The 18,415-nt window shown below is 37.0% G+C and overlaps 1 protein-coding gene across 3 annotated transcripts in view; it reads right to left on the bottom strand.

The window, feature by feature from the left end:
• LOC126416628 (autophagy-related protein 16-1-like) overlaps positions 1–18,415 on the bottom strand; it is a 113,083-nt gene that overhangs the window by 47,394 nt on the left and 47,274 nt on the right. For 2 of the 3 annotated variants that reach the window (XM_050084388.1, XM_050084390.1), the window contains exons 4-5: positions 5,953–6,041; positions 1,655–1,708 (exon numbers count right to left, since the gene is read on the bottom strand). In XM_050084388.1, the coding sequence (XP_049940345.1) occupies positions 1,655–1,708; positions 5,953–6,041 (143 nt within the window). The remainder of the gene's footprint in view (positions 1–1,654; positions 1,709–5,952; positions 6,042–18,415) is intronic. The other variant, XM_050084389.1, reaches the window with a different exon arrangement.

Below are 18,415 nucleotides of genomic sequence, written 5' to 3'. Positions count from 1 at the left end.
AATTAGTATAAGGATAGAATAAAAAAGACGAATGAATGTGAAACACCTTTGCTACACAGAGTAACACTTAACTGCAATTTAAAATATAGAATTTTTCTTTAAGAAACCTGTTGAAATGTCATTCCATCGTGAAAAATATAAACAATTTATTGCAGTATGCAGCAGGCCCTCTGTGGGACTGAACAGATTACAATGAAATCTGGTGTGAAATGTGGACACAGTAAAGACAGGAGTTTAAGCCCCAATTAAGTACTTAAGATTTATACATCAGTTAAGGTCAGATTAAGTAAGAGCTGGAAGCAAACCAAACACAGCAAGAAATTTCACATTAGATTTTCCAGTGTCTATTAATTGTACCAGAACTACATTTTTGAAGTTACAGCCATTATTTAATAGTACAAATGGAACAATAGACAGCATTTCTGTTGATTATTTCAAATCTGGCAAACACACAAAAGCATATGACAGTAAAACATACTCTACAGTTACTATGACACACACACATATAAGAACTTTTACACAGTAACATGAAACTTATTTGCACACTTCCATGAAGAGTGTCAACAGTGAAGCTTCTGCATGCATCAACTTGTAACACACGCACACACACATACGCGTGCGCACATGCGCGCGCGCGCCTACACACACACACACACACACACACACACACACACACACGAAAAAACATGAAGAAGAGAAGCCAAAAGTTACAATACAGAATAAGGTTCAAAGCATTTTATTTGAGGTTATGTACTATGTACCATGTCTGTACCTCCCAGAGAGAGAGAGAGAGTTTAAGACGGTTTCCTTTGGCTTTTGCGATAGTGATTTCCTGGCCAAAAATCTAATTCTAAATTTATAGTTACGTTTTGATATTAACATATGGATTCTATCAACAATTGATAAATGGACACATTCAATGACATCCTTGTCAGTGGGGATGGCAGTGTCCAGTGTTATGGAAAAGCACTATTCTTTATGTTCCTAAGAACTATAAAGAATATTTGAACAGAAGCAGGATACCATGTTCTGCTGCTTTCTAACCATGTACGACACGAAAAAGTGGTTGCCAAAAGAAAATACTGCACATTTCAGTTTGATTTGCCACGTAACATCTTTGTAACTTACACTTTAAATGTAAGTGGTTGTCTCCATGAATCCATACCTTAAGTTGGAAGGAAAGAGTTTACAAGGAGGGTAGTGAACGTAATAAACAGTGTGGGTGGAAATTAAAATTTTTAAATTTCTGCTGTATCTCTTGGACGAAACAAACTATATGGCTTAAGAGTCCACAGAACACGTGGAAGCAGTAAAAGAAGGTAATTATGTAACAAACTGATTTTCTTACACTTCAAGGGAACCAGTATTGTGACGAAATATGCACAGAACATTTAGTTCTACAACCAAATACTTCTACTTTTTACATCACCAATTCTCTTTTCAAGTATTATCAGAATACACAATAATAGAACAAAAGTGATTTCTCCAACTTATAGCATGCTTTCCTGGAGATGGTCACAGTGTATAATAAATGTCTTCTTTTGCCATAATACATAGTACTAACACACACACAATAGCTAAGAGAGATCCCCCATAAAGCTCAGAAAAACTGTATTTAATAAACTATTACTGCAGTTAGCTTATTTCAACTTACCCAAAGAATTTGAGAGATTGTATCAGAAAGGCAGTTGGGCTAATGGCACGTGCACTGTAAATAAAGTATTGATGCTTGATGGCTCTACTGTTTCTAAATAAATATGTTAGAAAGAAACTACAAGAGACCCACAAATGACCATAATTACAAAACTGTATGTACAACAGATTGATCTTTACAAAGGACTGATCACTACTTTACTGGCAATTAAATTTGCAAATAAATTTACACACACAACTACTATTTTCAAATAATATAAGATTTAACTTGCAAAGCACTAAATCATGAAGTGAAGAATAAATACAAGTTCCAATGAGATTAAAGAAGAAACAAATTGTGTCTCATGCATGGATACTAGGATAACTGCTTATTTCAAGCTCCTGATTTTTCTTTCTGAAGGATAAATAATGTGACAAAGCAAAAAGAGAGGTAGATAAAAGCGCAAAAACTTCTCCCAAAAAATTCTTGTAGTCCATCAGGCTCTCAGTAATCAATATAAGTAGGTTTACTCATGCTTCTCATGTCACATATACACTGCCAAAGTTTTGCTGTGCTTATTTCACTGACTATGACAAGCACATAGCAAAGCAAAAAGTATTAAATAAACAAATATGTACATAGTTACAAATTGTAAAATTAAAAAAAAGGAAAAAACACGGACAAATACTGCTATAACCCATAACCACCGTTCTAAAACAAGAACTGACACCACATACTACTACGAAAACCTGTGTTATAAGAACAAGGGTCAAGATCCCAAAATTTACCAATAAACTGTGACTAATTACATAGTTTGAAACAAATACTAACAAAGAGATAGAGGGGCTGGCCAGTACTTACCTCAGCTCAGTACAGCCGACAGATAACACAAAACAGGATCCTTGCTACCCTCCCTGTTTACCTTTCCCTGTTGCTTCATAACCTGGGTTGTGAGTAACTAAATCCACTTTCCCTTCTTCCCTTTTTTTCCCCTCTCCCCTTCCTGATGAAGGAACAAAGTTCCGAAAGCTAGGAATGTAAATTTTCTGTTCTGTTTTGTGTTATCTATCGGCTGTACTGAGCTGAGGTAAGTACTGGCCAGTCCCTCTATCTCTTTGTTAGTATTTGTTTCACATCTTTATATGAGATTTTCCATTAATCATTTGATTAAATAGTTTACACACTGACATTACTAATGCATTTTGTCAAGTCACAGTAACAACAATAATCAAACCTGAACTTTCTACTATAGACAATATATATGCACACATCAGGCACATTGATACATTAACTTTACATTCATATAGTACCTTATAAACTTGAAATGCGGGTACATATGCAGAATCTACTTTCCTAGACACAGGAAATCTCTGAAATGTATCAAACACCACATTTTTTACTGTACAGGAAGGTGTAATTATAACAGCCTACAGGAGTGTAACTGACTCAAAGTATTTGTGCTAGACCAAACCTTGTGCATTATCTTGGACAGTGGGTATGTGACAAAGCAGATGGATTAGTTCATCTGTTATGTTTTTCTCCTCCCAAAATTACTATTATTATTATTCAATTTTGTGATGTCTTTGGTGCTGTCATTTACATAGCATGTGCACAATACCTAAAAATCCCTAGTATTGACCCAGGGCAAATTCAACTTTATTATCAATTACATTCTTTTGGTTACTTGGAGTATAATCAGCTAGTTACTTTGCCTAAAAATCAAGCTAATTACAAAATATCAGTAATTTAAAGTTTTGTTATCATTGTTCATATGTAAACAAATACATGATTACTGACTTCATAATAAAGTAGCTTTTTAAAAAAAGCTGTAGAAATAAAGTACTCATACAACCAGAGACAATAATAAGTTAGCAACAGCTACACTCAGTTGATTTTGAAGTAATTAACAGATTTAGATAAAACATTTTTACTGATCAGAATTGCATATTTGCACCAACTAACCAGCATAATTCAGTGGAAATTATTACTGTATCTGGAAGTTCATGTGTAAATGAATCTCCATCCACTATTCAGTTACCTAGAAATGTAACTCTTTAATTGTAATCTGTGAAAACAACTCCAGTTTTAATTATTGTAAACTTTTAACAGAGGCATGTTGGAAGTCCTTTTAGTTCAATCTGTGGTGGGGTCTGAAATGAGCAAGATCTATGTCTGCCAATGCAGGATAAGGTATTGCACTCTATTTAGTGAAGATCACAAATTGGAAAAAGTACCATGTTTACCCTAAATTTCACACTTGGGAGGTTATGCAATGATTCAGTGACTGACTGCGAACTTATAATTATTTCCATTAAAGAGTTAATCTTTCAATAATTGCAAATGCTAATCATGACAGTACGATCAGACAACAAATAATGTTACTTCTGAAAGATATTTACTATGCACATTGTTTTCATATTGATATGACTGTTACATCTGGAAGACAGTGTTTGAAGAGTTATATTCAGTGCTTGTGTTAATTATACGTGTGCCACATGCAAACAATTGTGACTGCATGTCTAAATTAGGTAACTGGACTCAGACTGCAACAGTAGGATTTCAGTTGAGTGTAGTATGTGGCTTTACATTTTATTTGTCCACAATTGAAGTACATGAGGCTTGAACTGGCCATAAACATTAGTTAATTTAGCAACCAAGGGAAATTTAAGGGTTTGAACTTCAATTTTGATGTGGACTACATTTTGACTGTGGTATCACATATCAATACTAGGCTACAGGCGTCATAGCTGCAAAATTGCAAGTTTCCATCTGACGCCGATAACAGTCAGGCGGGATCTGGTGGATCCAACCCATTCTCTGAGCCACACCTCCAGCAGCTCTGAACCTCAAGTATTCTCTGCCACTGTAATACAGAAGGTCCAATAGCAGTGGCTCACCGAACTTGTGCTCAGAGCCATTTCGGTACAGGAAGCTGTGCAGATGCCACCTAGTCGTGGCTCCAACACCATTGTTGTTGCTGTTATATGAACTGGACTCTCCTTCTTGTGGCACCATTTGTAGTGTCTTTCTTCACTTGGAAATTTACACGTTAAGTAAATCTTCTGTTTACTGTGTTTATGTTCCTAATCATTTCTGCTCTGGTCCAGCTTTCCTAGAACAGCAGTGACCCACCACTCCTTACTGTTCTGTACACAACACTGACAATGAATTATTCCCACCACCAACTTCTGAGCCAGGTTTGATGAAGACACTGCCATCGAGGCTAACTGTACAGGTAAAGATGAATGGACTACAAGTAGTCTGTAGAAACAAAGCTATTGATAAGGTGAGTCCCAAAAAAAAGGACTGTTCACCATGCTGTATATCATTATCATGCAAAGTGAGCAGAACTCTCAGAGTGTTTGGTGGTGATGGTTTCGGCTGTGAGGAAGTATCAACATATAGTAACTGACAGTAAATCTACAATAAACTAGATAAAACTTTTATTTGCTATGAAGTGAACAGCAGCTGGCCTACTGCACAGACAAAAGGACAGGAAGGAAGATAGATTAGAGCAGCACATTCCATCAATCTTTAAGAGACACAGCAAAAATCCACAGTTCATTATCAATGTAACCAGCTCTGTAAGGAATCATAATTATACATTTCATACAAATATACTATACACAATAAAAGTCTTTACCATATTTTTGTTTCATTTCCTGTCAAAAAGTGTTGAAACAGTGCACTTATTTAATGTAAAACACTCATTTAGATCATGGGGCACATAGAAAATGGAAATGTATGTTAACCCAGCACTCTCTGACTATGTATTTTATTGTCGTTTCAGGAAGAAAAGTATGGCTGTTAAATTACTATCAAAGCTCAGTTCTCAAATGCCTTATACCAGCCCTGCCTAAGACATTGGAGCAACATCTGGTGGCCAGTACATTCATGCCATTACTTCCCTTCCTCTTGTTGGTCATATATAGGCAATGAAAGTTTTTCCTACTAACAGGAATATATGGGCTGAAGCGAGTCAAATGTTAAAACGGTATTTGAATGGATAAGAACTTTGGACACAGGGTTCAACTAGTTGCATTCTGCCTCGAGTGCCAAAGCTTACAAAATTACAATGTCATTCAACTAAATCAGATTATCAGCTTTCATTGAATTAATTAATGCACGGATATCTTATGAACTTCACAAAGTTTCTACAAGCTTTACAAAAGCACACATGAATGCAAAAGAGCATGCAACACTAAATGTAACTGGCTGAGTACTGCTGCCAGTCTAGACACATTCATACACAAAATTCAATTACATAAATAGTGTTCAATAATAAGGAAGCTGGTTCCCTATAAGAAATGCATACATACCTGACAAAATTCTCATTTTCTTCATTCATTTTCTCTGCATCTTTTGATTTATACCTAATAAGTCTTTCAACAAGGGTATTGTTCTCCTCCTGCAAATACATTAATCACCACTGAAATTCTTCCTTTTGTAATTAGTAGAATAACTTATTTTTTCAGACAATATAAATTTTTCAAAAATACGTTGAATGAGTAAGAACAACTCATTAGGATATCAATGTTTTCAGTTATGTCAGAAACAGCAATATTAGCAAAACATTAAACTACATAGTATGTAAACTATAGCTATTAAAGATTAGTACCATTGCTTACTTCCAGAGACTTGTGAACATTCAAACTGAAATATATTTTGGACGTTTGATGTCATTCTCAGTGAACAAAAAGCTTTAATTATGTAAGAAACTACACCTTTGAATCTGCTGTTTTGTTACTCACTGCCTTAAGAAACTTCAAATACTGTCATGCATTAACGTAGATAGCAAAATATAATCCAATCAACAATTCAATTAATTTTTACTTCAGAAGTTGCTCGTTTAATACTGCAATTATGCAAAATATCACAGGAAATAAATAATTAAATATAAATAAAAGCACTTTTTTGAAAAACTGCACTCTTTTCTTTCCACGTTATTTTTCAGCTGTCACAGTATATGTTGCTCTCATCAAACAATAGGTATGCAGAAGAATGATAAAATAGCTTAAAAAGTTACACGAATGGTTGACATGAAATAATTACGAAATAGTTGATGATATCATTTAAAGTTGTAAAAAAATCATGAAGGAAAGGCTTTAAAAGACAGTCCATTACAATTTCAAAATACATGTTGTAAACAAAAAAATTATACCAAAAAATGAAAAAAGACCAAAATAAAACATTGTGAAAAAACTTATTGTAATAACCCCAGGGATACCACATATTACAAACTACATGCCAAAATTCTCAACAGTTAAATATCAGTGGGACATACACTAACAAAATAACAAACAAGTTTTAGAGGTGAGCGTTCCACCACCAGTGTAATATTCATTTTATGTCAGCTTGTTAAAAGCAAACAGAATTTAACTAAAAATACATTTACCATTCACAACTTTGAGAAAATGTTTGACAATGTTATTGCAGGAAAGCTAGCATACACATGTAATCACAGTGCATTCCCATTACACTTTTTATTGTCAGTTTGAAACATGATCTTTACGAAACATGACAATAGTGATAGTGAAGGTAAATTTACAAATCCAATGTCAGCAAATAAATGTGAGGTAAAGATGAAGTTTATCTTCTGCATTATTTAGTATTTGATTGTAGTATATTTAGTATTTGATTGTTATTTAGTATCCAGACTGACAGTACTACAGATTGGATTTATACTCATACAGAAGCTAAAACTAATCTGTTCATCCCGACAAACCCACCTCACTGTTTTTAAAAGATAGTGAACTAAAAATGGCAACTCTCAGCACTGAAGAAATGCCCTTCTAGACAAAACTCCTATCCAACTTAAAACTATTGCTAATTAAAGAACACATTAGACAATAATCAACCAGCATCTAAAAGCTAAAATATGAAAAGAAACACAAATGTTCAAGGTGATTTTTTTTCTTTACAGATATAGGGAAATGTATTGTGGAACTTAAATAAGAAACAAGGCCACTATAGTCAAAGAATGAAACAATTTCACAGACACTGAGAACAACAACAGTTAGAGGAAAAAGTGATGGAATGATCTCCTGCAGACATTGAATCCAGAAAGACCGAAACGTTACAAAATCTTAAGGCAAAACAGAAAAATTAAGGAAGAGATGGAAAGGATAACATGCACAAATGGCCTAATCCAGGAACTGAAGAAAACAAAATACATTATTTGTTGACTGCTATATACGTGGTAATATTTAGTCCCTGAAATTCTTGGTTAGGTCACTCCAAAATATGGAAACTCATACTTCCCAAGGCAAAGGGCAGCTGTGTCTACCATCCTCTGGTACAGCCATGAAATATGAATGACCTACTTGAGTGCACTTTGCATATGCACAACAGCTTCATGTGCTATAAAGGGCTGTAAGGGCCATGCATCCTTATACATAATATTTCATAGTGAGAAAAATTATATATAAAAACAAAGATGAGGTGACTTACCGAACGAAAGCGCTGGCAGGTCGATAGACACACAAACATACACACAAAATTCAAGCTTTCGCAACAAACTGTTGCCTCATCAGGAAAGAGGGAAGGAGAGGGAAAGACGGAAGGAAGAGGATTTTTAAGGGTGAGGGTAAGGAGTCATTCCAATCCCGGGAGCGGAAAGACTTACCTTAGGGGGAAAAAAGGACAGGTATACACTCGCACACACACACATATCCATCCACACATACAGACACAAGCAGACATATTTAAAGACAAAGAGTTTAAATATGTCTGCTTGTGTCTGTATGTGTGGATGGATATGTGTGTGTGTGCGAGTGTATACCTGTCCTTTTTTCCCCCTAAGGTAAGTCTTTCCGCTCCCGGGATTGGAATGACTCCTTACCCTCACCCTTAAAACCCACTTCCTTCCGTCTTTCCCTCTCCTTCCCTCTTTCCTGATGAGGCAACAGTTTGTTGCGAAAGCTTGAATTTTGTGTGTATGTTTGTGTGTCTATCGACCTGCCAGCGCTTTCGTTCGGTAAGTCACCTCATCTTTGTTTTTATATGTAATTCTTCCCACGTGGAATGTTTCCCTCTATAATATTGATATTTCATAGTGATATTGATATTTGTTTCTATTTTATTATTATTTATTCTTTCACACGGGGTTTGGCAGGTTATATTTGTTTCCATTTTATTATTATTTATTCTTTCACACGGGGTTTGGCAGGTTATCAGTTGGATATTAGACAACTGGAAAACTCTGGCCTGGTCAGATGAGTTGTAATTTCAGTTGGTAAGAGCTGATGGTACGGTTCAAGAATGGTGCAGACTCCAAGAAGCCATGGACCCAGGTTGTCAACAAGGCGCAAGTTGGTGGTTACTCCATAATGGTGTCGGCTGTGTTTTCATGGAATGGACTGGGTCCTCTGATCCAACTGAACTGATCACTGACTTGTAATTGGTTACGTTCAGCCATTTATGGGATTCATGTTCCCAAATGACAATGTCATGTCACTGTGCAACAATAGTACAATTGCTCGAACAGTCCACGGGTATGCTGCCGGTTCATAGTGTCCAACAGGCACAATATTTCGGCAATCAGACATGTCGCCATCATCAGGTGCGCTGACGAACTGAGCACCTGACAATGGCGACATGTCTGATCGCCGAAATATTGTGCTCGTTTGACACTAACCGGCAGTATACCCATGGACTGTTCGAGCAACAAATACGCCGGGAGAAACTGAAGAATCACAGTAGTACAATTGTTCATGATTTGTTTGAAGAACATTCTGGACATTTTAGTAAATTATCTTATCAGCCAGAGAGCCCAGAATGAATCCCATCGAATATTTATCGGACAGAATCGACAAGTCAGCTCATGGACAAAATCTTGCACCAGCAACACTTTCACAATTGTGGATAGCTACCAAGGCAACACTGCTCAATATTTCTGCACAGGACTTCCAACGACTTTTTGAGTCTGTGCCACATCAAGTTGCAGCAATATGCTGGGCAAAAAGAGGTCCATCAATATATTAGAAGGAATTCCATGACTTTTGTCACTTCACAGTAAACTTTATTTTGTCCACACAGTAATTATCACTTTATGATAGGTTGGTTTTCAGAAAGTTTATACCAAAGAACGTTTTGGTTAATTCAGAATAATTAAGCTCTATCTGTGAAGGGTTTATGATTGTGTGTGTACCTGTTATAATAGAACACAAAGTAATTTGTGCTTTATGATAAAGTGGATCAATTAAAAAAATTACATTCAACATTCCTCCTTCAGGGAATAAAAGTGGACTGATTTGAGTTAGCTGAAAAATTCAAGAAGGGGGAAGGGAGCAAGTCACTCAGATGCAAAACTGAGAAACATCCACCTGATCTTAATAACGTCAGTCTGTCCATAAATTTCAGTCTTAGATTAAAAAATAAGTGTATGGTTGTCACCACAGATAAGCCTTTCTGCTGATTAGCTTTTTCTTATGATTCAAAGGAAAAGGTACTGGAATCTGGAGGTTTGAAACACACAGTATTACGGAGGTATACTGATGATACTTTTGTAGTGTGGAAAGACTAAGTTACACTAATTTTGTAGTTTTCAACCATGAAAATATTTATTTTACCATGGAAATAATAAACAACTCTCTTCCAGTCTTTAATGTTTCCGTTTGTTGCAAAGATTATGAAATCTTGGTACACACACTGTATTGCAGGCCAATCCACACAAACGTGTGAAGTAAATGGTTCCCACCATACTTCCCAGACTATGAGTGTCTTTGTAACTTTAGTGCCTAGAGCGCATAGTGCTGCTAACAAGGACAAGATGAGCTTATACACATAAAGAGGCCTTGAAGTAAATGGATATTCTCAAGAACAGATTTGCAAAGTGCTACAGATACTACATAACGTAGAATTAGAAAGATGAAATGTAGCGGTTGAAATACAGGGATTTCCCACCATATAAAGTATTTTCTCAAAGACAGGCCGGAACCTTATGACTATGGAATGCAAATTGATCTTTTGCCTTCAACTGGAGACAGAAGGACTTCTTGGACATAAGAACAGTTCATAATCTGTACAGGTAAGGTTTACAAGGACAGAATATCAGAGTTTAATGTTCTATTAACAGTCAGGTCATTACAGACAGAGCACAAGTTTGGACTGAGGAAGGAAACTGACTATCCTATTTCAAATAAATCGCCTTGGTACTGACTTTCAGTGATGTGGGGAAAACCACAGAAAACCTAAATCTGGATGACAAGGTGGGGATCTTAACCACCATCTTGCTGAAGATGTGTCATGTGTCTTACTATTGCATCGACCCACTCTGTAGTTTTTACAAGATCCCTGTGAGTGTATACTGTAATATACTGGACAGGCAACGCAATTAATTCATAAGAAATGCACAGAACATTGACTAAAAAAACAGCTCTTACCCTCAGATAAATTGGCTTTGGCAAAGCAATGTATGAACACTAGCCCCTCAATGATGTATGACATTATCAAAAACTGGTGTCAACATCACTCTTCTGGTGGGGGGGGGGGGGGGGGCAATTTTACTGTGTAAGAAGGTGTAGAAATTTGTAGGCGAAGAATTTAAATAACTGTGACAGTGGTTTCAGAATGGAAAAATTGTGGAATATGGCTCTTTCTTTGAATAGTTCTGAAAAATACAACAGTGACACTACCATTAATGCATCTAGCATTTATGCTTCTATGAGGCGAGATGTGTGCTGTAACTTCAGACAGTTGACTCCCTCTGAAGTTGGTAGGAATGTATAGAGCCGGTAATTAAAGTAGTGAAAGAAATTGTATTTCTCTGGCAATACATCTGAAGCCTAGAGAATCAGTCGATTCACAGGGAAAACATGAAACTGCACATAATTAAATAATTATAATTGATTTAGGTCTACAGATGCAATGGATTTTTTGAAGAAAAATTTTCCACCACTGACTGCATTTATTTCCTCTAAGTCCCAAAAATTTACAGTAAACAGGCACAGTCATTGGTAAAAATGTATAATAAATATATGTAGTCAATGGTAAAAATGGTATCTTCAAAAGATGCATGTAAGTATTCTTTTGTTTCTTCATTGTCAAAGAACACTGATGTCTCATCTTACATCATAACTGTTTAGAGTTAAGCAAGTGGACAAAAGTTCCTTTATTTTTCCTTTTTTTGTGTCATCGCTGGATTTTCTTTGATGTCTCAAAACACAATGAGGAATTAAGTAGACTTTGTTCTGTTGAAAAGAAGTTCAGTTTTCTCTGTTTTCCATGTGTACAAATTTTTTTTCTCTCAATAAAGATTAATGAGTGTGGTACAACCATTTTATTCTACTCCAGCAACAGTTATGAGTCCAGGTCTACTAATTAAAAAAACAAAAAATAGAAAACTGCGTTCCAATTCAGCATTCTAAAATTTGTATGTTTGGCAAAGATGAAACATTTGTCAATTCCGATTTAGTATTTCTTTTGCAATACATTTGGAAAACGTTACCTGATGCTGAACTGTATTCATGAATTTCACAGGAAATGTGTTCCTTTAACAAAAGTGAGCTGATCAGTAAAACACACAGGGATGATAGAGGACAGACAAAGCACTGACAAATTAAATGGAGTGAAATGCACTTCCTGGTTGTGTCAAATGAATATGGTTCAATGGATTCCAATTTGTGGTCCATAATTGAGCTCGGCAAGGTGAAACTTGGTGAAGGTTGGTTGGTTGGTTTAGGGAAGGAGACCAGACAGCGAGGTCATCGGTCTCATCGGATTAGGGAAGGACGGGGAAGGAAGTCGGCCGTGCCCTTTGAAAGGAACCATCCCGGCATTTGCCTGGAGTGATTTAGGGAAATCACCCTGGTGAAGGTGACTAGTTGATGATTAAAAAGGTACATATATCGAGTCAAAGTAAGGCATTGGCAAAACTTAACTTCCTATATGTGGTGAACAAGTGCACGTATGAAATCTGACCAATCCAGAAACAGTAAGGGAAGAACTTCATTATACGCCCCAGAAGAAAGCAAATTTTGCACTGGTACTGTGAACCTGAGGAGGAAATTATGTTCAGTAAAGATGAACAGTTGTGAATCTATTATTTAGGACTGATAAACAGTACTGTAGCTGATCTGGTGACCATGGTGACAAAATTGAAGCTGGAGGTCTAGTAATGACTATTCTCTGAGTACCTCCATTTAATTTTGACACCTTTCTCCTCCCACTCACGTGATGTCTACACTGTAATTTTTAAATATTAAATTTATTTGATATGTTCATGTTTTTGCTTCATTTCAACTAGGTTGCTCGGAATTCATTTCATTCAACAAAATGTTATCCATTACAACAATGAATATTCTCTGCTACTAGGCAGTTTTCAAGAAAATTAATTTAATTAAACTCATTATAGAGAACCACTAGTATGAATACCAAGAGCTCAGATGGAAACCTAGTTCTAAGCAAAGAAGGGAAAGCAGAAAGGTGGAGGGAGTATATAGAGGGCCTATAGAAGGGCAGTGTACTTGAGGACAATATTACGGAAATGGAAGAGGATGTAGATGAAGATGAAATGGGAGGTACGATACTGCGTGAAGAGTTTGACAGAGCACCGAAAGACCTGAGTCGAAACAAGGCCCCCGGAGTAGACAACATTCCATTAGAACTACTGACGGCCTTGGGAGTGCCAGTCCTGACAAAACTCTACCACCTGGTGAGCAAGATGTATGAGACAGGCGAAATACCTTAAGACTTCAAGAAGAATATAATAATTCCGATCCCAAAGAAAGCAGGTGCTGACAGATGTGAAAATTACCGAACAATCAGTTTAATAAGTCACGGATGCAAAATACTAACGTGTATTCTTTACAGGCGAATGGAAAAACTGGTAGAAGCTGACCTCGGGGAAGATCAGTTTGGATTCCATAGAAATATTGGAACACGTGAGGCAATACTGACCCTACGACTTATCTTAGAAGCTAGATTAATAAAAGGCAAACCTACATTTCTAGCATTTGTATACTTAGAGAAAGCTTTTGACAATGTTGACTGGAATACTCTCTTTCAAATTCTGAAGGTGGCAGGGGTAAAATACAGGGAGCGAAAGGCTATTTACAATTTGTACAAAAACCAGATGGCAGTTATAAGAGTCGAGGGGTATGAAAGGGAAGCAGTGGTTGGGATGGGAGTGAGATAGGGTTGTAGCCTCCTCCCGATGTTATTCAATCTGTATATTGAGCAAGCAGTGAAGGAAATAAAAGAAAAATTCGGAGTAGGTATTAAAATCCATGGAGAAGAAATAAAAACTTTGAGGTTCGCCGATGACATTGTAATTCTGTCAGAGACAGCAAAGGACTTGGAAGAGCAGTTGAACGGAATAGACAGTGTCATGAAAGGAGGGTATAAGTTGAACATCAACAAAAGCAAAACAAGGATAATGGAATGTAGTCGAATTAAGTCGGGCAATGCTGAGGGAATTAGATTAGGAAATGAGACACTTAAAGTAGTAAAGGAGTTTTGCTATTTGGGGAGCAAAATAACTGATGATGGTCGAAGTAGAGATGATATCAAATGTAGACTGGCAATGCCACGGAAAGCGTTTCTGAAGAAGAGAAATTTGTTAACATCGAGTATTGATTTAAGTGTCAGGAAGTCATTTCTGAAAGTATTTGTATGGAGCGTAGCCATGTATGGAAGTGAAACATGGACGATAACTACTTTGGACAAGAAGAGAATAGAAGCTTTCGAAATGTGGTGCTACAGAAGAATGCTGAAGATTAGATGGGTGGATCATATAACTAATGAGGAGATATTGAATAGGATTGGGGAGAAGAGAAGTTTGTGGCACAACTTAACTAGAAGAAGGGATCGGTTGGTAGGACATGTTCTGAGGCATCAAGGGATCACCAATTTAGTATTGGAGGGCAGCGTGGAGGGTAAAAATCGTAGAGGGAGACCAAGAGATGAATACACTAGACAGATTCAGAAGAATGTATGTTGCAGTAGGTACTGGGAGATGAAGAAACTTGCACAGGATAGAGTAGCATGGAGAGCTGTGTCAAACCAGTGTCAGGACTGAAGGCCACAACAACAACAACATAGTAGACCTTAGACGTAATTATCATTTTCACCTCTAATTTCACAGAATAGAAGGGTAGTGTATAGATTTAGAAAGTGTATTAAGCAGTGTTTTCAACACATGGTTAAAAACACTTTTTATTTTAAATATGCCAATCCTGAGTAGTACCTGAAAGGACAGAGAGATGGACAATAAGGCTCCATGAAAATAGTATTAACGATTATGACAGATCCCTAACAAACTGACCTTCGGTTGATATATTACATACATTAAATGCCACTGAACCTTTGCTTAATTTGCAGATGAAACACAACATTGATTGTATCTTCCTTTGAAGTATATGATTACACAGCTTTTCAGTATCTTCATTTATATGATCACTAAGACAATTCTTGTCGGTGAATTTCAGCATAGCTTAGCTCCCTTCCACAAATGATTAACTTCTTGTGGCATATTTGTTTCGACTTGTCAGCATGCTACTTAACATATGCATTGTGAAAGTTTTAATACAGATTATGCTGAACACAACAATGTCGGTGTTACATGCTTCACAAAATATCATCACTGACTGACTTGCAGTAATTTCAACAGGCATGGCAGAGAACTACCCAAATGAAATCTGACACTTGTTTCAAATCAGGGAATTCTGGGTATGCACATCTCATTCAGTTCAGAGAGGCCATAAAGCTTGGTAGGCACTTTAACATTATGTTCAGGAGAAATTTTATAAAATAAAATGTTATCTGTTATAAAAAAAGTTGATGTGAGATTTTCTTGCCCCCACCTTTTAAATGAAATCTGGTAAGATTTTGCCAGATCTTCCCTCTATTTTAAGCTCAGGTGATCAATGGATGTCCCCTTATGGCATTGTGCAATTTGCCCAATAATGATTTAAGTGTGCAACAATCAAAAGGCATTTGCTTGCTGGAGATGCTACACAACAAGAATGTAATGAAGATAAACATTCTGCAATGTCCTTGAAAGCATACTGGTAATCACGGTCACCCAAAAACACCAATTACTGAACAATGTGACAAATAAAGAAAGAAGCAACGATGAAAAGCTACTTCTGTTCATTACAAAGTTGGTCACACTGCCCCAAAAAGGGGTAAAAATAAAATGCTGTTAGTATGATTGCTGCTCGTGCAGAGTTACATCAAATAGTGATAACTGGGTAGTGGATTTAAAAGCAACTCATTCCACGGTTCCAAATGAAAATTATTTTTCAGCTGTTGATAAAAATGTTTCAGCTGAAATCATAATCTTAGTTGTTGTTGTTGTGGTCTTCAGTCCTGAGACTGGTTTGATGCAGCTCTCCATGCTACTCTATCCTGTGCAAGCTTTTTCATCTCCCAGTACCTACTGCAACCTACATCCTTCTGAATCTGCTTAGTGTATTCATCTCTTGGTCTCCCTCTACGATTTTTACCCTCCACGCTGCCCTCCAATACTAAATTGGTGATCCCTTGATGCCTCAGAACAAGTCCTACCAACCGATGCCTTCTTCTGGTCAAGTTGTGCCACAAACTTCTCTTCTCCCCAATCCTATTCAATACTTCCTCATTACTTATGTGATCTACCCATCTAATCTTCAGCATTCTTCTGTAGCACCACATTTTGTAAGATTCTATTCTCTTCTTGTCCAAACTATTTATCGTCCATGTTTCACTTCCATACATGGCTACATTCCATACGAATACTTTCAGAAATGACTTCCTGACACTTAAATCAATACTCGATGTTAACAAATTTCTCTTCTTCAGAAACGCTTTCCTTGCCATTGCCAGCCTACATTTTATATCCTCTCTACTTCGACCATCATCAGTTATTTTGCTCCGCAAATAGCAAAACTCCTTTACTACTTTAAGTGCCTCATTTCCTAATATAATTCCCTCAGCATCACCCGACTTAATTAGACTACATTCCATTATCCTTGTTTTGCTTTTGTTGATGTTCATCTTATATCCTCCTTTCAAGACACTGTCCATTCCATTCAACTGCTCTTCCAAGTCCTTTGCTGTCTCTGACAGAATTACAATGTCATTCAACTGCTCTTCCAAGTCCTTTGCTGTCTCTGACAGAATTACAATGTCATCGGCGAACCTCAAAGTTTTTATTTCTTCTCCATGAATTTTAATACCTACTCCGAATTTTTCTTTTGTTTCCTTCACTGCTTGCTCAATATACAGATTGAAAAACATCAGGGAGAGGCTACAACCCTGTCTTACTCCCTTCCCAACCACTGCTTCCCTTTCATGTCCCTCGACTCTTATAACTGCCATCTGGTTTCTGTACAAATTGTAAATAGCCTTTCGCTCCCTGTATTTTACCCCTGCCACCCTTGGAATTTGAAAGAGAGTATTCCAGTCAACATTGTCAAAACTTTCTCTAAGTCTACAAATGCTAGAAACGTAGGTTTGCCTTTCCTTAATCTTTCTTCAAAGATAAGTCGTAAGGTCAGTATTGCCTCACGTGTTCCAGTGTTTCTACGGAATCCAAACTGATCTTCCCCGAGGTTGGCTTCTACTAGTTTTTCCATTCGCCTGTAAAGAATTTGTGTTAGTATTTTGCAGCTGTGACTTATTAAACTGATTGTTCGGACAGCACCTGCTTTCTTTGGGATTGGAATTATCATATTCTTCTTGAAGTCTGAGGGTATTTCGCCTGTTTCATACATCTTGCTCACCAGATGGTAGAGTTTTGTCAGGACTGGCTCTCCCACGGCCGTCAGTAGTTCCAATGGAATATTGTCTACTCCGGGGGCCTTGTTTCGACTCAGGTCTTTCAGTGCTCTGTCAAACTCTTCACGCAGTATCATATCTCCCATTTCATCTTCATCTACATCCTCTTCCATTTCCATAATATTGTCCGCAATTACATCGCCCTTGTATAGACCCTCTATATACTCCTTCCACCTTTCTGCTTTCCCTTCTTTGCTTAGAACTGGGTTTCAATCTGAGCTCTTGATATTCATACAAGTCGTTCTCTTATCTCCAAAGGTCTCTTTAATTTTCCTGTAGGCAGTATCTATCTTACCCGTAGTGAGATAGGCCTCTACATCCTTACATTTGTCCTCTAGCCATCCCTGCTTAGCCATTTTGCACTTCCTGTGTATCTCATTTTTGAGACGTTTGTATTCCTTTTTGCCTGCTTCACTTACTGCATTTTTATATTTTCTCCTTTCATCAATTAAATTCAATATTTCTTCTGTTACCCAAGGATTTCTACTAGCCCTCGTCTTTTTACCTACTTGCTCCTCTGCTGCCTTCACTACTTCATCCCTCAAAGCTACCCATTCTTCTTCTACTGTATTTATTTCCCCCATTCCTGTCAATTGCTCCCTTATGCTCTCCCTGAATCTCTGTACAACCTCTGGTTCTTTTAGTTTATCCAGGTCCCATCTCCTTAAATTCCCACCTTTTTGCAGTTTCTTCAGTTTTAATCTACAGGTTATAACCAATAGATTGTGGTCAGAGTCCACATCTGCCCCTGGAAATGTCTTACAATTTAAAACCTGGTTCCTAAATCTCTGTCTTACCATTATATAATCTATCTGATAACTTTTAGTATCTCCAGGGTTCTTCCATGTATACAACCTTCTTTCATGATTCTTAAACCAAGTGTTAGTTATGATTATGTTGTGCTCTGTGCAAAATTCTACCAGGCGGCTTCCTCTTTCATTTCTAAGTCCCAATCCATATTCACCTACTATGTTTCCTTCTCTCCCTTTTCCTACACTCGAATTCCAGTCACCCATGACTATT

Source organism: Schistocerca serialis, chromosome 8 (genome assembly GCF_023864345.2).
Source record: "Schistocerca serialis cubense isolate TAMUIC-IGC-003099 chromosome 8, iqSchSeri2.2, whole genome shotgun sequence".
In the NCBI taxonomy this organism is placed as follows: Eukaryota; Metazoa; Arthropoda; class Insecta; order Orthoptera; family Acrididae; genus Schistocerca; species Schistocerca serialis.
This window is presented reverse-complemented; position numbering and strand designations above follow the sequence as displayed.